General features: G+C 34.7%; 1 protein-coding gene across 1 annotated transcript in view; it reads left to right on the forward strand.

Moving 5' to 3' along the window:
• Positions 1-324: 324 nt before the first annotated feature.
• The window catches only part of LOC142343306 (valine--tRNA ligase-like), a 61,090-nt gene continuing 39,383 nt past the window's right edge, over positions 325-22,031 (forward strand). Inside the window, exons 1-7 of the mRNA XM_075395132.1 lie at positions 325-461; positions 11,134-11,402; positions 11,882-12,072; positions 12,419-12,561; positions 12,908-13,077; positions 15,135-15,331; positions 18,934-19,066. Of these exons, the coding sequence (XP_075251247.1) occupies positions 11,210-11,402; positions 11,882-12,072; positions 12,419-12,561; positions 12,908-13,077; positions 15,135-15,331; positions 18,934-19,066 (1,027 nt within the window). The 5' untranslated portion in view covers positions 325-461; positions 11,134-11,209. The remainder of the gene's footprint in view (positions 462-11,133; positions 11,403-11,881; positions 12,073-12,418; positions 12,562-12,907; positions 13,078-15,134; positions 15,332-18,933; positions 19,067-22,031) is intronic.

Raw genomic sequence — 22,031 nt, forward strand, 5'->3', positions numbered from 1 at the left:
CACTAAAAAGGAGTGGCGCAACATTTGAACAGAAACGAGGCACCTTAGAATATAGCTCCCATAATTTAATGAGATCCAAAGAAAACTGCTTTCGGCGAAATGGTTTCTGAGAGATCCTGAGAAAAATGTTCTCTATCATTGCTGCTTTCAGGATTTGTCTTATTTGGCAATAATTTTGTATATTGCATCAGATGAAAATGATGTAATTGTTATTTTTGGACTACCATTCATAACGAAGCACTGACACTCCAAGCAATCTACTCTCGCATTCTTATGTTTCTTGTAAGCATAGAAGGTACTGTTTATAATTGTAATTTATAACAGATAACTTTGATAAAATCATCAAAGCTTAAGTTTTTATTTACGTCAAACTATTTTCTCTTTTTTTCCTGTTCCTAACTATCGACATTTTAAAGACAAAGCTGAACTCTCTATAAAGTGTTGATCTACTTTATTTCAAGGTTGGTTAAAACTCTAATCCAACTTCACTTTTGGAACCCTTTTTCGCTAATATTCTTTACCTGTAAACAATCCATTTCAAAAAGCTATTCACTTGGTTTGGAAAAGGCTTCAATTTTTGATTTGTCAAGAAACACTGACTGCAAAGGTTTAATGTATAGTAAACAGCTAATACAAATATATGGTTGGTTTAACCGCTAGATTTTTTGGCGTATCAGTGAGTGCGAGAGGCTAAAAATTGACCTGGGGAAATTCCGGATGTATACACAAAGCGCGCTCAAAATGTAAATAAAGAACAAAATTTAAATTACATTTACATTCCATTTGGTCCAATTATTTCTCACAAAATATGTAGGTTTTGGTTTTCAAGAAAGAATATTTTTCCATTACGCCGCAAGACGTACATTGATCTTTATCCGGCAGAGTTACATTTGTCCACTATTCATGTCACTACTCTCCTGTCTTTTTCATTCAATTAGCCAACAGCTAGAGTTCTTTATTCTATAAATAATAACGACCTAAGACATAGTTCAGAAACTAAATTTTGCTAATTACCATATCAGATTGAGTACGCTCAAACAAGTGATTTGTCTTAAGAAATTGATATGGTACATTTTTTATTTTCGCCAAGCTATCACCAGTTCTGCTATCATAATTATTTAAAGTTTCCTTCAAAAACTGTAATTTTTTTTTAATGTGTGGATGATTGAAAAAGCTTGTTCAGTGCAAAAATGATCATCGATCAATTTTCGTTCAAAAAATGTTTTCTTGAGGCAACTGCTTCCCAAAAAATTTACTGAAAAATTCTTTGAAATTGAGAGGGTTATATGTTCAAGATTTTAAAGTTGCATCTGCTGTACGAATTCAATCATCGTTTTTTTAGCTCGAAGAGCGTGCTTTCAAAAATTTGGTACTCAATTGGGGTTCCAGATAGGGAGAAAACAAATGCTCTTATTGAATGCTAGATTTTTGCGATGCGAAAGTTAAGAAATAAATGGTAAAATAGGCTTCAAAATTTTTCGGGAAAGTATCAAAAGTACCATCGTTTGATACTTAGTACGGTCAATTGAATAGCAATAGTTTGCTTAAAACGGCCGGGAAATTTTCGTGGTTACCTTTAAAATTTTTGCAACATGTAAAATTTGAGAATATAAAATGTTCCTTAATTAATAGCTTCAATTGATACGGAAGCGTTGTTAATGTCAATTAGCTTCGTGTTTTCTTAAATCTTTTTTATTGAATGGTCATAATGTTTTGAATCCAAAAAGACGTGGTCTTAAGAAAATCACAGTGTTTAATAGCCGCACAGCGATAGCTGGGGCTATTATTGATCTTCTCTTTGTTTTTTATTACAATTCAAAGAATTTGAATTGTATTGGTGGCGATCTTTTTTTAGGACTCAAAGAGTATTGGTTGGTCATCGTTTTTATTTTTGATCGATAATTTTGTTGGAATGTATTTGAAACAGGATGTGAAATGCGTGAAAGAGTGTTTACGTCAAATTACTGAGAGAAGAGAGTGTCTTTTGTTCGTGTCGTTCATTTGAGAGAGAGCGAGTAGGAGTAAAAAATTTTTCACTGAGCAAGCGCAAGGTCTGTTCAGCTGCGGCTTTTTGAAAGCAGTTTTTGTAGCTTTAATCAGCTTTTTCAATCAAAGGTTTTTAGCTCAATTACTAAACTGGTAATGGTGTGTTTGGAAGCTTTTTTGACCCTCTGAAGCGAATTTTACACTTTGGGTGTCAATTTTTAGCTATTTTTACCATTTTGCCTTGCGGTTTTTTTTTAGCTTTTTCAGCAATTTTTCGATTCCTCAATTTTTATTAGCATTTGGGGTGTTAAAACCAATTCTTCTAGTACGTTTGGTTGTCTATCAGTTTGATTAATATTAACTTTGAGTTTTCTAAAAAAGTTTTCTAGTTTTTGTTTGTCTTTTCCTATGTCTTCCAATTATATGTTTCCCGCTGTCGTTTTTCTCAATCAATTAGTTTCAAAAATGAATTCTATAGGTGTTTTTACCTTAAAGTTACACTTGAAAGGTAGACAGGGCACTTATAAGGTAAACGAATTTCTAATTTTTTTGGGTTTTTTCTTCGTTTTTTTCAACTTCTGTGATATTCTTCTGCAATGTATTGGTCGGATGACTGATACAGTCAGAAATTTAATTAGAAGTTATCCGAATATTGTTTGGGAGGTTGCATATTACCGTCTCAGAGGGTTTTTTCTAATTTTTATAGAATATTCTTTGTTTCTTTGCTATCAATATTCTCTTTGCTCGGTTTTTTCTGTTAGATTGTCTATCAGTTGATATTATATTGTTGCGAACTGCCTGTTTTTCGGCATTACCATGTCTTACCTATATTTTTGGTGTCGCAACTTTTTATCAGATGCTTTTTTTGTCATTTTGTTTTCAAGTAATTTTTCCGGTTATTGTTTCAAAATGTTTATTAATTAAGTAGTATGGTTGTCTGTTTTCTATTCCGAGTCTTTTCGGGAATTCTTCGGGCTAATTTTTTAAGATCTGTTCACACATTTTCATCATGTTTGGAGTCAAATTTGAGAAGTAATTTCAGTCACGCCGAAACAGGAAGTGGTGCGAAAAAGCGAGTGGTTTTGCGGCGTAAAATTTTTTCACTTTAAGTTTAAAGTAGAGCGTGAATACGGTGTTTGAACAGAGATTCGCTTTCTCGCTTGTGGTTTTTTGTTCACACGCGGCCTTTTGATGTTGATTTTTTCCGTTCGCTATTATTTTCGGCAAAATTTTAACGTATGACGTCACAACCACTTCAAATCTGCTTCTTGTTCATGCAATTTCAACTGAATTGCGTGCGTTACGTCATTTTTCACTCTTTTTGGAGCGAGTTTTTTGTTCATTCGCGTGATTAAGTTTTTGGTCACACGTGGCTTACCTCACTCTCAAAAATGACTTCCTCGCTTTGAAATTGACTTTTCTTTATTTAATTCAAAGAGATAAGGTCAGTTGAATGTGTGTCACTCTAAATGAAGGTTATTTGAGAGCAGCAAATAGAGGCAGCAATTACTTATACAGATTCCTAATCGAATTATAACATCTCATCCTTTAATAAAAAGAGTTTTTTTGGTCTGTCTTTTTTACTGATTTTTTAGACTGCGGGTCTACGAAACTATTGCGGCTATTGTCTGGCAATCTGCCAGCTATGTTTCCATCATTTTCAAATTTAGGGCTTTTTAGTCGGGGCAAAGCCGTGTCATATAATCAAAGAGTTATTTTCTCGGCGAATGTGTGCGGGGCAGAATTGGAACACAAGGCAAAGGCCATTAAAAACGAAAAAAGAAACTAGTCAATGAAGAAACTAGTTAAAAAGTTCCAACGTTCGTGTGAAATTTTTTAAACCACAGAAAAGAAGCGCACACAATTTTTTTCTCGGGCTGTTTTGAAAAAACGACAAAAATTCTTTAGATGAAAAATTTTCTGGATTTAACACAATATTTGAAGGGGTTTGACATTCGATGAGTAACGGTGATGAAGAATTAACGGCTTCAATTCACACTCTATTTTTAAATTCAAAAAAGTTGAAGCGTGCAAGCTATTTTCTAGTTGGTGCGGATTATTGATGATAGTGTCTTTTTGTCGATTTTTTTATTGGAGCGCCCAGGTCAGTATACCAAGCAAAATTCACCTAAAGCAGAGTAAAGGCTGCTGATTGTCTTCTTCTTTAATTTTTGTGTTTGACAGAGAGAGCGAGAAAAATGGATTTGATGAAATTTTAATTAAGCGAGCGCAAAATTGAGTTCAATGTGGCATTTCTAAGTAGTTTTCCAAATTTCATTTGATTTATCATCGAACTAGTTCTATTAGGCTACAGCAGTTATCAATTTTTTAAAAACATTTTGGACTGTTTTGCTAATCGTGTGGTTTCTATTTTGCAGTTTTCTGTGTCCAACTGCAATTGACTTTGGGATATTTTTTTACTGATGGTCGTTTTTTTTCGTAGTCTATTTGAAATCGTATTTGATAATTTTAAGTGTTTTTAACTTAAAGTGGCATCATATCCAACATTTGGCGAGACAAAGTTGATCTTAACAACTTTTCTCAGTGTTCTCCTTGCTCTTCAAACTGAGCAGTTTTTTATCATAATTGTGGTACCGTCTGGGTATACAGATTAACTGATGATTTTGAAGTTTGGAGCAAATATTGTAAACGTGTGTGTCTTTTTTATGCAAAATTTTGGCTTGACTGTTTTTGCACTGTTAATCTAGAACAATCTTTAACTTCTTGAATAACTTTTTCACGCTTTATTTCTTCTGTTTTGCTCTCATTTTAAAATAAAGTTCGTTGCTAATACAAAAGCGATGGTGAGCGAAAAATAAACAGCGATTGTAGCTTAGTGGTTAATATGTCAGAATGACATTCAGGTCCGTGGTTCTAACCCCGTGGGTTCGTTTTTTGCACCCATAAAACGTTACTAAGCTACGCCCCTTATAAATTAAATCGTCCCACCTGTCGTTCGAGAGTAATTCCAATTCATCCGACGGTAGTCGGCTTATGCTATTTTGTGGCAAAATCGGCTGGTTTGGGAACTTTTGTCTAATTTAATTTTAATTTGTATAAGCTTATGCTGCTTTCTAGTGTTTCTGTTCACATAAAGGAAGATTCCAAGATATCTGAGGGTTTAAGCGACAGAAATTTACATTCCATTTTGTCCAATTATTTCTCACAAAATATATAGGGTTTGGTTTTCAAGAAAGAATGTTTTTCCATTACGCCGCAAAACGTACATTGATCTTTATCCGGCATCTTTATCCGGCAGAGTTACATTTGTCCACTATTCACGTCACTACTCTCCTGTCTTTTTCATTCAATTAGCCAACAGCTAGAGTTCTTGATTCTATAAATAATAACGATCTAAGACATAGTTCAGAAACTAATTTTTGCTAATTACCATATCAGATTGAGTACGCTCAAACAAGTGATTTGTCTATTTAATCCGCACTAAGAAATTGATATGGTACATTTTTTATTTTCGCCAAGCTATCACCAGTTCTGCTATCATAATTATTTAAAGTTTCCTTCAAAAACTGTAATTTTTTTTAATGTGTGGATGATTGAAAAAGCTTGTTCAGTGCAAAAATGATCATCGATCAATTTTCGTTCAAAAAATGTTTTCTTGAGGCAACTGCTTCCCAAAAAATTTACTGAAAAATTCTTTGAAATTGAGAGGGTTATATGTTCAAGATTTTAAAGTTGCATCTGCTGTACGAATTCAATCATCGTTTTTTTAGCTCGAAGAGCGTGCTTTCAAAAATTTGGTACTCAATTGGGGTTCCAGATAGGGAGAAAACAAATGCTCTTATTGAATGCTAGATTTTTGCGATGCGAAAGTTAAGAAATAAATGGTAAAATAGGCTTCAAAATTTTTCGGGAAAGTATCAAAAGTACCATCGTTTGATACTTAGTACGGTCAATTGAATAGCAATAGTTTGCTTAAAACGGCCGGGAAATTTTCGTGGTTACCTTTAAAATTTTTGCAACATGTAAAATTTGAGAATGTAAAATGTTCCTTAATTAATAGCTTCAATTGATACGGAAGCGTTGTTAATGTCAATTAGCTTCGTGTTTTCTTAAATCTTTTTTATTGAATGGTCATAATGTTTTGAATCCAAAAAGACGTGGTCTTAAGAAAATCACAGTGTTTAATAGCCGCACAGCGATAGCTGGGGCTATTATTGATCTTCTCTTTGTTTTTTATTACAATTCAAAGAATTTGAATTGTATTGGTGGCGATCTTTTTTTAGGACTCAAAGAGTATTGGTTGGTCATCGTTTTTATTTTTGATCGATAATTTTGTTGGAATGTATTTGAAACAGGATGTGAAATGCGTGAAAGAGTGTTTACGTCAAATTACTGAGAGAAGAGAGTGTCTTTTGTTCGTGTCGTTCATTTGAGAGAGAGCGAGTAGGAGTAAAAAATTTTTCACTGAGCAAGCGCAAGGTCTGTTCAGCTGCGGCTTTTTGAAAGCAGTTTTTGTAGCTTTAATCAGCTTTTTCAATCAAAGGTTTTTAGCTCAATTACTAAACTGGTAATGGTGTGTTTGGAAGCTTTTTTGACCCTCTGAAGCGAATTTTACACTTTGGGTGTTTAGCTATTTTTACCATTTTGCCTTGCGGTTTTTTTTAGCTTGTTCAGCAATTTTTCGATTCCTCAATTTTTATTAGCATTTGGGGTGTTAAAACCAATTCTTCTAGTACGTTTGGTTGTCTATCAGTTTGATTAATATTAACTTTGAGTTTTCTAAAAAAGTTTTCTAATTTTTGTTTGTCTTTTCCTATTTCTTCCAATTATATGTTTCCCGCTGTCGTTTTTCTCAATCAATTAGTTTTAAAAATGAATTCTATAGGTGTTTTTACCTTAAAGTTACACTTGAAAGGTAGACAGGGCACTTATAAGGTAAACGAATTTCTAATTTTTTGAGTTTTTTCTTCGTTTTTTTTTTCAACTTCTGTGATATTCTTCTGCAATGTATTGGTCGGATGACTGATACAGTCAGAAATTTAATTAGAAGTTATCCGAATATTATTAGGGAGGTTGCATTTTACCGTCTCAGAGGGTTTTATTCTAATTTTTATAGAATATTCTTTGTTTCTTTGCTATCAATATTCTCTTTGCTCGGTTTTTTCTGTTAGATTGTCTATCAGTTGATATTATATTGTTGCGAACTGCCTGTTTTTCGGCATTACCATGTCTTACCTATATTTTTGGTGTCGCAACTTTTTATCAGATGCTTTTTTTGTCATTTTGTTTTCAAGTAATTTTTCCGGTTATTGTTTCAAAATGTTTATTAATTAAGTAGTATGGTTGTCTGTTTTCTATTCCGAGTCTTTTCGGGAATTCTTCGGGCTATTTTTTTAAGATCTGTTCACACATTTTCATCATGTTTGGAGTCAAATTTGAGTAGTAATTTCAGTCACGCCGAAACAGGAAGTGGTGCGAAAAAGCGAGTGGTTTTGCGGCGTAAAATTTTTTCACTTTAAGTTTAAAGTAGAGCGTGAATACGGTGTTTGAACAGAGATTCGCTTTCTCGCTTGTGGTTTTTTGTTCACACGCGGCCTTTTGATATTGATTTTTTCCGTTCGCTATTATTTTCGGCAAAATTTTAACGTATGACGTCACAACCACTTCAAATCTGCTTCTTGTTCATTCGTTCATGCAATTTCAACTGAATTGCGTGCGTTACGTCATTTTTCACTCTTTTTGGAGCGAGTTTTTTTGTTCATTCGCGTGATTCAGTTTTTGGTCACGCGTGGCTTACCTCACTCTCAAAAATGACTTCCTCGCTTTGAAATTGACTTTTCTTTATTTAATTCAAAGAGATAAGGTCAGTTGAATGTGTGTCACTCTAAATGAAGGTTTTTTGAGAGCAGCAAATAGAGGCAGCAATTACTTATACAGATTCCTAATCGAATTATAACATCTCATCCTTTAATAAAAAGAGTTTTTTTGGTCTGTCTTTTTTACTGATTTTTTAGACTGCGGGTCTACGAAACTATTGCGGCTATTGTCTGGCAATCTGCCAGCTATGTTTCCATCATTTTCAAATTTAGGGCTTTTTAGTCGGGGCAAAGCCGTGTCATATAATCAAAGAGTTTTTTTCTCGGCGAATGTGTGCGGGGCAGAATTGGAACACAAGGCAAAGGCCATTAAAAACGAAAAAAGAAACTAGTCAATGAAGAAACTAGTTAAAAAGTTCCAACGTTCGTGTGAAATTTTTTAAACCATAGAAAAGAAGCGCACACAAATTTTTTCTCGGGCTGTTTTGAAAAAACGACGAAAATTCTTTAGATGAAAAATTTTCTGGATTTAACACAATATTTGAAGTGGTTTGACATTCGATGAGTAACAGTGATGAAGAATTAACGGCTTCAATTCACACTCTATTTTTAAATTCAAAAAAGTTGAAGCGTGCAAGCTATTTTCTAGTTGGCGCGGATTATTGATGATAGTGTCTTTTTGTCGATTTTTTTATTGGAGCACCCAGGTCAGTATACCAAGCAAAACTCACCTAAAGCAGAGTAAAGGCTGCTGATTTTCTTCTTCTTTAATTTTTGTGTTTGACAGAGAGAGCGAGAAAATTGGATTTGATGAAATTTTAATTAAGCGAGCGCAAAATTGAGTTCAATGTGGCATTTCTAAGTAGTTTTCCAAATTTCATTTGATTTATCATCGAACTAGTTCTATTAGGCTACAGCAGTTATCAATTTTTTAAAAACATTTTGGACTGTTTTGCTGATCGTGTGGTTTCTATTTTGCAGTTTTCTGTGTCCAACTGCAATTGAATTTGGGATATTTTTTTTACTGATGGTCGTTTTTTTTCGTAGTCTATTTGAAATCGTATTTGATAATTTTAAGTGTTTTTAACTTAAAGTGGCATGATATCCAACATTTGGCGAGACAAAGTTGATCTTAACAACTTTTCTCAGTGTTCTCCTTGCTCTTCAAACTGAGCAGTTTTTTATCATAATTGTGGTACCGTCTGGGTATACAGATTAACTGATGATTTTGAAGTTTGGAGCAAATATTGTAAACGTGTGTGTCTTTTTTATGCAAAATTTTGGCTTGACTGTTTTTGCACTGTTAATCTAGAACAATCTTTAACTTCTTGAATAACTTTTTCACGCTTTATTTCTTCTGTTTTGCTCTCATTTTAAAATAAAGTTCGTTGCTAATACAAAAGCGATGGTGAGCGAAAAATAAACAGCGATTGTAGCTTAGTGGTTAATATGTCAGAATGACATTCAGGTCCGTGGTTCTAACCCCGTGGGTTCGTTTTTTTGCACCCATAAAACGTTACTAAGCTACGCCCCTTATAAATTAAATCGTCCCACCTGTCGTTCGAGAGTAATTCCAATTCATCCGACGGTAGTCGGCTTATGCTATTTTGTGGCAAAATCGGCTGGTTTGGGAACTTTTGTCTAATTTAATTTTAATTTGTATAAGCTTATGCTGCTTTCTAGTGTTTCTGTTCACATAAAGGAAGATTCCAAGATATCTGAGGGTTTAAGCGACCTAATAGTATTCATGGACGGTTAATAATTTTAAGCTTATGGAAAAGGTTTTTGTGTAAAATTGAATGTAACCTGAAAATGAAATTTCAAAATTTTTGGTTCAGTTAATAATTGATGATTTTAAGGTTTCTAATTTTTAAGCATGCAGAACGAACTGAAGCAAATCTCTTTTTGGCGACACGATTGCGATTTTTTTCTCAAATTTCCGATCTTTTACAGCTAGGAAATCAAATTTCTTGTCGCCATATCTTAGTGTATTTTATAAGGCAACAGTGTATATTAGGGTAGTGTATACGATAACATCTACCAGAGTCCTTCATCTTTTTCTTTTTTTTTTGACAATTTACCGCTTAATCGCTTAAAAGTTTTATTATTGAAAAACAATGGCTAGGGGAGGATTCGTTTTAGCTAAATGTCGAGAAATTTGAAAACGCGCTTTTGGAGAAAACATATAGGCAAATAGCTGAAAGTTTTGAAAATTTTTCGCGCCCATCTCGACATTTTTCTTGTAGATTTCACCTCATTACTGCATACCAAAGCAACTTAAAGCAAAAAAATCGAATTTTATTATATATTTCAAACAAACTTTCAAACCACTTTTATAACGGTAAATGTTTAAAACCTAACATTTTTTCATGTTTTGGTTGTGTCCATGTAATAATGTTTGATTAGTTGATATGCTCACTCTTGAAAAATTGATTATCTGATGACGATATAAAAATGACTATTTTTGGGAATTTGTGTCGTTTTTCTCATTTGATTGCACAGTGGTTTTCAGTCTAGATAACTATGAAATTCGTTATGCTCACTGCACGAAAATTAGTTATCAGCCTTTACGATTTAAATTTTTGAAAAGTAGGTTTCAAAATTTTGAAAAATTTTCTTAAAATTTGGAGAGGAAATAGCAAGAATGCTCATTGGTGAGTATAAAAGTTTTGGAAATTGTCAAAAAAAATTCCAATCGGAATCGCTTGTCCAAAAAAATTTAAACTGGATCCATCTAGCTGACAACCAAGATGGTAGCTTGGCACCTATCAAAACTTTTACTTTCCTATGGTTTTTACGGGAAAGTAAAAATTCAAAACGAAATTACCGAGGACGCCTTTCAGCGTGCTGTTTGGGTATATCTAGCTATGATTAACTTCCTTGGCGCTAAATTGAAACTGGGATGTAATTTGAAGAACGCAGCTAAGAATTGTTATTTTTTGGTATTTCAACTTCTTGAAAAATACTGTATAGTAGATGGCTATCTGTAAGTGGCTGTGTTAGTATAGAATACTCCCGTTGGTCTTGAATGGAATTTTTTGTACTGCCAATTTTTCCCATGACTCTTTTTCAAGTGACGTTTTCATGCTTGACTTTTTGACTTCTGCGTGTCAATTTTTTCGCATTCAGAAAATTCAGTGTACTGCAAATTAATATCAAAAATGTGCCAAATTTGTTGTTTCATTGTTCATTTTATATCTTAGTAGCGGTCAATATTAAGCTCTAATACCACCATTTTAAGTCTTATAGTCACATTTTCAATTTAGATCTAGTTGTATAGAATTTTGAAAAATGGGTAAAACTTGAAAATTATCCATAAATCAAAACTAAAAGTATTCAAGATTAGTTCTTTTATTTAAAAATTTTGCAGATAGTTTTGTGTGAAGAACTGTTTGCAAGCAATTGTTGTGTCTTTGATTGCGTAACTGATTGAGTGATTGAACAAAATGTCATCTGAGAGCGGAGATGTTAAAACAGCACAGACCAATGAAACCGCTGAGGTCAATGGAACAGCTGCAGCCGGCGAAGGTGGCGGTGAGAAGACGGAGAGACAATTGAAAAAAGAGGCAAAGAATCAGGCAAAGTTGGAGAAGTTCAAGGCGAAGCAGGCAGCCAATCAACAGAAAAAACAACCCACAGGTAGTTTTGATGGCTGGTTTCAGTAAACGTGAGCACATTTCATGCTGTGATGCGCACGTGATGTACACAACTTCGATGACTTCATTTTTTGTTTCCTTTCAATTGTTTATTTACAATTAATTATATGTTTGAAATTCCCGTAAGATTGGGTGATATGATCTGGAATATGCTTAGTTGTGCATTTAATTTATGGTCGACTATTTTAAGTTTTTTAGTACATCTACTTTGAAATTAAGTAAATTTGTAAATTCAGTGGCTTAATAGTAAAGAAAGTGTCTGATAATATTTAAGCACGATTATTCTCACATGAAAAACAAGCACAGCCTTTTTAAATTCATGTTAACATTATACCATTCATTTACAGCGAAGCTGAAAAACTTTGAAGAGTCGTAAAAAAAAATTAAGCCGTTGTTGTATATAATTTCAGCTTTGGTATTGATGTTAGATGAAATCTGCGATATGTAATGTCTTATAAACAGGTGAGCAGGAGAGTAAGAAGAAGAAAGAGAAGGAGGGGGTAGCTGCTCAGTCTGTGACGTACAGTGCAGCTACAGAGGCAGGAGAGTTCAAAGACATGTCCCAGTGGCCTGATTCCTACAGTCCCAGATATGTGGAGGCACAGTGGTATTCCTGGTGGGAGAAACAGGGCATGTTTACCCCAGAGTACGATGTGAGTTGAACAAAAATGATAAAATAACGGACCCCCAACCTCCCTCCTAGAGAGATCTGAGCATCAGTTTTTTCTTGCTTATCGCTAAGCTGAGTACACGAAGCGTATTTGCATTTTCATTTGTTCACGTGTTTTGCGGCGAAAAGTATAGTGGTGCTCGTGTTAAATTGAGTTAGTTTTATAGAATAATAATAAGCTAATAATTAAATATTTTAAACTGACTCACCTTTTTTATGATAGGCTAAGCGGTTCGATAAAGTTGTTTATCAATGACGCCAATTTGGAACCCTATCAGCAATACCATGAAATCTAAGTTTTTATGCTCATGTATCACTGTGTGCTGTAGGGTGGGGCGGAAGCGATGTACAAGGAGGAAAACAAGCCATGTGAAAACACTTTTATGATCGTGATTCCTCCTCCGAATGTAACTGGATCTCTCCACATTGGCCATGGACTCACCATCTCCATTGAGGACACCCTCGTCAGATGGTAGGTTGCATTAAATGTTCTTCAAACTCAGATGCGTGTTCAATTGCAATAGTTAATCTATGGTCTTTTCTACTTCCTGATTTTGATTTTACTGTAGCTTTGGAAAGTTGAAGGTATGGAGATCGAGTAACAAAAAAAATGTTGTCCTCGTACGAAGTTGAGGAAGTTTGAGGCTTTTGTTTTAGGAATTTTGTGCACCCATAAAAAATGATCTAAGTCCCCTCGGAATCAAATTGCGCCGCCTGTCGTTCGAGAGCAATTTGTCCGTCGTTAGTCGATTTGTAACTACTATGTAGCTATGAATTAAACATATCTATGTAGCTATGAATTGGACGTATCTATGTAGGCACCGTATGTGTGGAAGACGAACACTGTGGGTGCCAGGATGTGACCACGCGGGAATAGCCACCCAGGTGGTGGTGGAGAAGAAACTGAAGAGGGAGCAGAACCTCTCTCGACACGACATTGGACGAGAGGCATTCGTGGAGAATGTGTGGAAGTGGAAGAAAGAGAAAGGTCAGCTGAATCTGTGTTCAGCGGTTGTTTTTGCCTTTGTTTTTGGATTTTTCAGAATCAAAGAAATGTATTGGAGATTAAGAAATTTGAAGATCAGAGAAATGTTTTTTTTTAAAGATTCTTCCAGGCAATAAGTGCACATCAAGTCAATTTTTTCGCGTTTCTCTGTTATTGAGGGTTTCAAGCTTTCTCATGGGTCAGCTGTTTATGCTATTCGTTTTAGGCCAGGTCAAAACAAATTAGATTTAAGAATTGAGTTGAATTAAATTTGAAGTAAAAAATATACACGAATTTCAATATGTTTAACTGAGTTAAGTCAAATTTGAATCAAATTAAGATACAATATTGGGTAAATGAGGAAATATTGGGTAACTGAGGAAATTGGGTAAATACGGGATTTTTAATTTTTGCCCGTATTTATTTTTAATTGCTCTCGTAGAGAAGCTGTTATTGTAAACGTGTCTTTTTTATGCAAAATTTTCGCTTGACCGTTTTTGTTTTTTCGAGTGACTTTTACGCCCTTGACGTATTGCGTTTCGCGTGATCTAAAACTCTCTCTCTCTCTCTCTATCACAATTTCAGGCAGCTGAACTCAATTGGCGGCAATTTAATACTAAAAGTCAAATGAAAAAGTGCGCCGAAACTGGTGCCATTTTTCACTTTAAATCTTAATAGTGGTATGTGTTAACCTCTAATATGGTTATTTGAAGTTCACTATCTGACTTTTTAGTCCCTTTTAGGATCCCCCTGATTGAAGCAGGCTGCAATTGATTAGAGCTCCCACTAGTCGTTCGAGAACAACTCTTCCGACGTTTAGTCGGTTATGTTTTCTGTTGTCTTATTATCATTATTGACAAGTTTTGTTTGGTTTGTATTGACTGGTTAGTAATGGGGCAAAAATTTATCGGTTCGAGTAATTTAATGGTTCGAGTTCATTAGTAGTGGTTTTCATAGCTTGACTTGATTTGTTTTCAAAATTTGAGTTTGCTCTCATATAATTTAATCTCATAGGTTGCTAACGGGAATTTAATTATTCGATTTATGTTTCATTTTTGTTTTTGGTGTTCACTGGTCGTCTGATCCCTTTGTCCATCAATGACAGGTCTCACTGCTTGTGAAAAGGATTGAAATTAATCGATTTGTTTCAGTTTATAACTATTGTTATCTATGACTTATACGATGTCTATTTTGAGAAGTAAGTGAGTTTTGCTAGTATTTGTTGTACTTATTTCTATCTAATTACTTTTTCATCATTGATGACAGGTTTCACCGGTCGCTAATCAAGATTTAGTTATTAATAGCTGCACAGCGGTAGCTCGGGCTATTATTGGCCTTCTCTTTATTTTTTTATTTTGTCGTCAAGATTTTTGTTACGACCTTATGACGTCACGGCCACTTAAAATCTGCTTTTTATTCATGTGTTCATGCAATTTCAACTGAATTGCGTGCGTGGCGTCATTTTTCACTCTTAGTCAAGCGAGTTTATTGAGTTTTTTGTTGATTCGTGTGATGAAGTTTTGTGGTCAAACATGACTTACCTCATTCAAAAAGGACTTCCTGACTCCGAAATTGACTTTACTTTAATTCAAAAATAAGGTCAAGTGTGTGTGCCACTCTAATTTAAGGTTATTTGAGAGCAGCTATTAGAAGCAGCTATAAATTTGACAGATTCTGAATTAAAATGTAACATCTGAGCATTCAATAAGAATTTTGGTCTTTTTCTTGTACCATCTTTTTGAGACTGCAGTTCTACGAAGCTATTGCGGCTAGTCTGTGGCAATCAATCTACGGGCTGTTCTGTTTTTTGAATAGCTGCCTTTTAATTGTAAAGGAATTATTTCGCACTAATAATAGATTCAATCGTAAATGATGGTTGCTCCTGTTTTTGAACGTTCTGAAAACTTTTTTAATTTGCACCAAACCGACGTCTTTTTAATTTTCTCTTTTTTTCAAAACTGAGTTAAAAACAGGGTTGCTGCGGCTTACAAAAACGTAGGTTTGGTGCAGCGCAGAGTAATACGAGCCTTCCTGTTGAAGTTAGTGTCGCCTGTTGATAGGTCACATCATCTACGACCAGATCAGGGCGATGGGCGCCTCCGTTGACTGGAATCGGACAGCATTCACAATGGATGAGAAGCTGTGCAGGGCAGTTGTGGAAGCATTCGTGAGGCTGCACGATGAGAAACTAATCTACAGGGACAACAGACTCGTCAACTGGTCATGCACTCTCAAGTCTGCCATTAGCGAAATGGAGGTTGGTCTTTCACTGATGATGTTAGTATTTTAATGATGATATCAGACCAGTACCCACCAATATTTCTCGGGAGTTATTCTGGCTCCTGCTGTACGAGCAGTTCTGAATTAGCGGATCTGCCGGCTAATGGGAACGCAGAGACAAACCTTGTAATCGAATATTTAAATTGGAATTGATGGTTGACAACACTGGCGATAAGCACAAAATTCAGCCCTTATTTATTACCCCAAAGTACCGCACTTTTACATTCGTGATCACTTAATTTACAACTTCCTTGACTTCTCATGACATCCGATCTTTACTAGCATTTTACTGTGATAATTTACGTCTTTGAAAGAGCAAGGATCAATAGATCACACATAACAAATTGAAAAGTTGGGTACAAATTTGGTTTAAATAGCACGTGTTAGCTTCTTGTTACATTCACTCATTTCATAAATAACCAAGATATAAATCAGTACGTTGATAACATTTACCATTTTACACTCAATAATATCAAAAGCAGCTAGTTCGGCGGAATATTTGCTCATTGAAACAAAACTGTGATGCGTTTTCAGCAAATTTAGAAACAATACCACAGCCCGGGGTTGTTTCTTTCAGTGAGACATGGCTGAAGCAAAAGGTTGAACTGGGCTTTTTTTGACTTGTAAATTTCAATTCGTAGCGCTATACCAACAGAAGAAAGAGAGGGGGTGTTGTATCTTATTTAGTGCTAAGCTTGCTAATCATGAATTATTTTCTGAGAACAAGGAGGATAGCCTACAAATGCAAACAAAAATAACCTCAGACAATAAGAATTTATTTGTCACTGTTCTATACTGGACATCGCATAGCTCCGTCAGCTTTTTTGGACCTTTTTGAGCGCTACTTGGCTCAGCTTAACATAAAGCATCCATCCAAACATTTAGTATGTGGGGATTGTAATGTTAATATATATTAGGTAATGTAGAATTTATTAAACGATTGACTCGTTTATTACGATGTTTTGATATTTTTTTAAATGAAAAGAAAACTGCCAGAGTTATGCCCAATTCAACCTCCTGTATATAAAAATTTGAGGAATTTATAAAAATTAATCACTCCGCATTAATCATTGAACATGATTTTTGATTGGTGAAAACTTTATAACGGCAGAAGAGAAGTGAGATCTTGGAGCAAATTAAACAAATAACAAGTCTGGCTAGATGTTAATCACTTGCTTTGGAATAAGTTTTTGGTGCTTCACTGGGCTTTAAATAATAATAATAACTAGGAAAGTTGGCAACAACTTATTGAAATAAGTAACGACTTGATTGAAAAGTTTGTGCCGAATAATTCCTCCCCATCATAAAGTGAAACTAGCAGGGTAAAGTTTGCAGTTTTTAAGAAAAATAAGTTTCTCAAATAAAAAGAAATCCAAATGAAATCAATGAGGGAATAATTAAGCAACATGAGATGGTAGAAACTTTGTGCAGTGAGGCAAAATCTCAATACTAAAATGTTGAGTTGCTCGAGCTATAGAAATTGAGCAATTCAATTTTTCAATGTGATCAATGAGTTTAAATGCATTGACGTGAAAATAGTTTTAGATTTCCCAACACGATTTTTTAAATACTTGGCAATATTGGCAAAGTATTTTCAGAAAATGTTAATCACAATAAAACGCATTCCATTTACATCAGAGTATATCTAGACGATTGCAGTGCAGTAGATTTTATCCACGGTTTTTTTTGCCAGCCTGACAGAAAAATATACAGATTTTTTGAACAGTATATTTATCTTGATCTTATTGTGTAATTATCATTGTAATGAAACTAACAAAATCTTGCCATCTGTTGGTAATGCAATGTTGGTAAATCAGGGTTTTCTTTTAGGATTTTTTTTGAAGTTTTAAACACAAGCAACGTATTCCATATAAAACTGGAAAAGCAGCTATTGTTGATAACTATCATCCATATCATAATATACCGGCTCTAGAATGTTTTGAAAGGGTTCTTTTTTACCGAATTAACCAATTTCTATGTAAATACAATTTTTTAAACCCTATTCAATTCGGCTTCAAGAAACAAGGGGTACGTACCATTGATGCTATTTTGGCAGTTACTGGGCGAATAAAATACTTTCATATAAGAACGAAAAATGCCATGATGTTTATAATTTATATAAACAAATCTTTTGATAGTGTAGATCGCAAACTGTTCCTTGTCAAATGTGAAAATGAAATAGACTTCTTGAGGGGATAAGTTGGGAGATTCTGAAGACCTTTTTTGGAAAACCGAAAACGTGAATGCTTTTGCTAACGACTGTAACTTGCTTCAGAACAAAACGTTGAACAAAGGTAGCGAAGACGTGAGTGTCAACTTAAAATCATGGATATATAATAACAGGCTTGCACTATCTAGAGACGAAACTGGTTTAATTAACTTCTCAAGTCAATATATTGAAATCTTGAAAAAATCCGTTGACATAAGATTGCGCGAATTGGCAGATACGTTGGAATGGAAATTGATAATGAACAGAAATTTGACATTCTTGTCGAAAAATTGTAAAGACGCGCTACAAAGTTAGCAGCTAAAATTTGTATGCGTACTTCTTCAACAGCAACCAGCTATACCAGGTTTACAAGGGCTACCTTCGAAAAATTAATGAATTTGAAGTAATAATTTACGGCACTGTAAGCAAATCAATTCTTATCAAATTGGAAAACCAACAAAAATTGAAAATTTGGAATTCTTTGAGGATTAGAAAGTATGAAAACTTTGTATGGAAGGTTAAAGACTAAATTTTAAATCTTTCATTAGAGAATTAAGTTTTTTGATTTAATGACGAGAATTTTGAGACGATTATGAGAATACCCAATGTTAATAACCTTTATTAGAAGAAGTATCGAAGTTGGTAAGCAGCACCATTAAACTGAAAATCTTGAGAAGAGAAAAGTTAACATCGAATTATAAAAGAACAATTGAGACGTTTACATTTCGATAAATGTGTTCAGTTGGACAAGAACATTTGGTATCAGTAATAAGGTGCACAAAGGAGGGGCTGAAAAAAATGGTTCCACGATTTGCGGTATTTGTGTATGTATATGTGGTAAAGAAAATCCTTTGTTCGTTCTGGTAGCATCTAAAACGAAAATTGCCTTCGCGTGATTCTACGGTGATGCGGCGTAAAATCATGAATAAGATTTATCTTTTTTGTGTTATTAATAAGGCTCGTCAATTGTTTGCTCAACCGCTCGATGTACTAAATGTCTGCATTGTATTCCTTCAAAAGGTTTTAATTTTGTTGAATATGTATTTTGGCTGTACTTTCAGGCTTTTGAAAATTCATTAATTTTTTATCTTTCCTCTTTCTTTTATTGTTGTTAATCAGAAAAGAGCTTGGATCTTAGTATCTGTACTAAAAATTTTTTGTCTTTGTATTTGAACTAAAAATTTTTGTCTTTCGTTATTTCAAAAATTTGTCGTTTATAATAAAAATTGTTTGGAAATTGCATTGGAATTCTTCAGAGAAAAAAATAAGCTCTTCTGTCTGTGTTGTCTTTTGATTCTTGTTGCCATTAAATATTGTTAAAATCTTAGTGTTTGTTTAACTTTTTCGAATTCAATGTTTGGTTTCTTCAGGTTGACAAGAAGGAGCTGACTGGGCGTACTATGTTGCCGGTGCCTGGCTACAAGGACAAAGTGGAGTTCGGAGTGCTTGTATCTTTTGCGTACCCTGTAGTATCGTTAGACGACCAGTCAGGAGAGACTACCGGTGAGTTTTTTCAAACAAGTTATTGTTAAATTTGCTCAAATAGAGTTTTTAGCCATTATTATTGGTCTTCTGACGCAGTTTTCTTCTATCCTAGTTTACTTTTGGTATGGTTTTCTTTTACGTATGGTTTTTGGGCGATATAAGTACTGCCAATTCACCATTCAGCTATCTGAAGCAATGTAACGTATTTGTATTTGAAGCGATGTAACGCATCAATTGGAGATAGTATAATACTAACAAACGATAAATTGTTTGTTTCAACGAAAACAATGTCACTACTTAATAAGAAAATATTAATTGCTGCTGTCATCTCAAACACTGATTTTTACTGACTGATTTTGACATTTATTTTTACTATTTAGTAGCCGCAAAGCGATAGCCGAGGCTATTATTGGCCTTCTCTTGTTTTTTACAATTCAAAGGATTTGAATTGTATTGGGGCGCTCTTTTCTACGACTCGAAGAGGATTGTTGGTGGAGCGTCTTTTTACGACTCGAAGAAGAGTATTGGTGGACCGTCTTTTTTACGGCTCGAAGAGGAGTATTGGTGGGGCGTCTTTGTTGAGCTATAATTTTTTGGAGTGTATTTAAAACAGGATTCAAAAGTCACTGCAGCACGTGAAAACTTAACGTTTAGGTCAAATGGCTGAACGGATTCAAGAGCAGATAGAGCGATTTTCGTTCATATTGCGTTTTTGAAAGAGCAAGAAAAGTAGTTGTCAAAAAATTTTCGCGAAGTGAGATTTTTCGAAGCAGCTTTCTGAGTTTTTAATAGACGACGTCAGCCTCTCAAACTGCTGAGTGTTTTGTACGCAATCTTGAGCTATTTATGTGATTTGGCCGTTTAAAATGAGCTTCTGTGTTTGTTCTCGTGGATTTTTGTTGATATCGGCAATCTCAGTTTGTGTTTGTTTTAACATACTTAAATAGGCTAAATTTAAAGAATTTTTCGCTTAATTTCTGTTTTTTTTTGTCTTATTCTTCCGGTTTTTGTGACTTTCAGAATTATTTTTTTGTTTTTAACTTGAAATTAAAAGATGTTGACAGCCTTTTGGTTTTTGAGTGCAAACAATAAAGGGTTGATGGCACATAATTCTAAAAAGTAAATCTTTTTGCAGTTTTTGTCGGGAACAGTGTGGGGGCCAGTATCAAAACCTCAGCATGATTCCCACGATCATGCTGCCCTCCCTTACTGGTACCCTGGAGTTAGATTGTGGGCCAGTATCAGGGGCTCAGCATGATTCCATGAATCATGCTGCCCCCTTACTGGTACCCTGGAGTTAGTGTTGGGCCAGTATCAAGGCCTCAGCTTGATTCCCACGATCATGCTGCCCTCCCCTACTGGCACCCTGGAGTAAGATGAGCTGCAAGACAGACTGATTCCTGTGATCAGCTTAGTCTCCCGCACTGATCTTTCTGATGTGGTGTCCATCGGTTCTTCGGTTTCTGGGGTTCTGAAAAGACATATCGGGTGCTGAAAAGGCATTTACATACAAAAATACACACATCAGGCATACACACACAAATGCAAACACATAACAACCATGCAAAAAAGTAGTTGTTTAGCTCGGGCATTGTATTTTTGGATGGTTTCAGCTAACGTACCGAGTCATAACCCAAGACGTCAGCGTCCACCTTTGTTTTGCTTTAATTCAGATTTTTGGGAGTTTGCTACTTTTTTGATAGCTTAAACGTCTGGTGTCATACCCCAAGACGTCCGCGTCCATTTTTTTCCTTCTCTTTCTCCTTTGATTTAGATTTTTAGAATATTTGGTACTATTTCTGATGGTTTCAGCTAACTTCTCGAGTCATACCCCAAGATGTCCACATCCACCTTCGTTTTAGTTTTGCCCTAGTTTTTTTTTCCTTTCTGCCCTTTTCCTTTGTCTTTTTCTTTTTGAATGGTTTCTGCTAACGTCTTGAGTTATAACCAAAGACGTCCGCATACACCGGTGTTTGATTTTTTCCCTTTATAAAATGTTTTGCAAAGGAATTTGATACATCTTGATCTGGCTCCAGTTTAAATGTTTTTCTACTAAGTTCATAATTTCTTTTTTTTCTTTTTGTAGCCCCTGCGAGGTTTTCCGAGAATAATTTTTGGATTGTTTTGCTTACTGTTTCTAAGTTTCCTATTTGATGTAGTTAATCTACGCTCGTCCACATTGGCAGGTTACATGCAAGTCTTATAGCTTTATTTTGTTCTTTTTTTATCTTGAGATCAGTTTTTGTTGCATTTGCCCAAGCTGCATTTGCATACATTTTTTGTGGTCATACCATTGTTTTATATAGGTACATAATAATATTAGATATTATGTTTTTTGCTTGAGTTGTCTTAGAATGTTGATCCTTTGTTGCATTTTTGTGACTATTTTGTTGAAATAATTTGTCCAGGTCATTTTATAATTGAGGTCTAGTCCGAGAATTTTGTCTCTTTGCTTTCGCTAATGTATTCTGACCCTAGTCTTAGCCTAAGATTTGTATATTGTTTATAGTGTATATTGTTTTTCCCGCGTTGAGGAGGTTTCTTTTCATTTTTTTTTCAAATTTCTTTTTTTTCATATATCGCGTTGAGGAGCTTTTTCTGTTAGCGTTACAAGATTGTCTATAGTGAATCTCCCAGATCTGTAAGCGCTTTGTTGATCTCCGAACAGGTTCAGTTTTTCACAGTGATTTACCAAGTGTTCATTTAGAATGCTCTCGCATAATTTTCCTAGGCAGGATATTGATAATAATGGTCTGTGTCCTTTCAGCGTTTTGTAATCTTTTCCTACTGTTAGTGGCATTTTTAAAGTTGTAGTTTTCCATTGGGCTGGTTTATGTCCTAGTTTTATTGATGTTTGATTTGTTTGCGCTAAGTATTCTGTTGTTTCTAGTGGTAGTTGTTTTATCTGATAGCTTATTACATCAGGTCCAGATGCGTTTTTTTACGATTTCTTAATATACTTTCTAGAGTTGCAGGTTTTACT

The sequence above is a fragment of the Convolutriloba macropyga genome, chromosome 7 (assembly GCF_964194025.1).
Source record: "Convolutriloba macropyga chromosome 7, txConMacr16.3, whole genome shotgun sequence".
Taxonomy (NCBI): Eukaryota; Metazoa; Xenacoelomorpha; order Acoela; family Convolutidae; genus Convolutriloba; species Convolutriloba macropyga.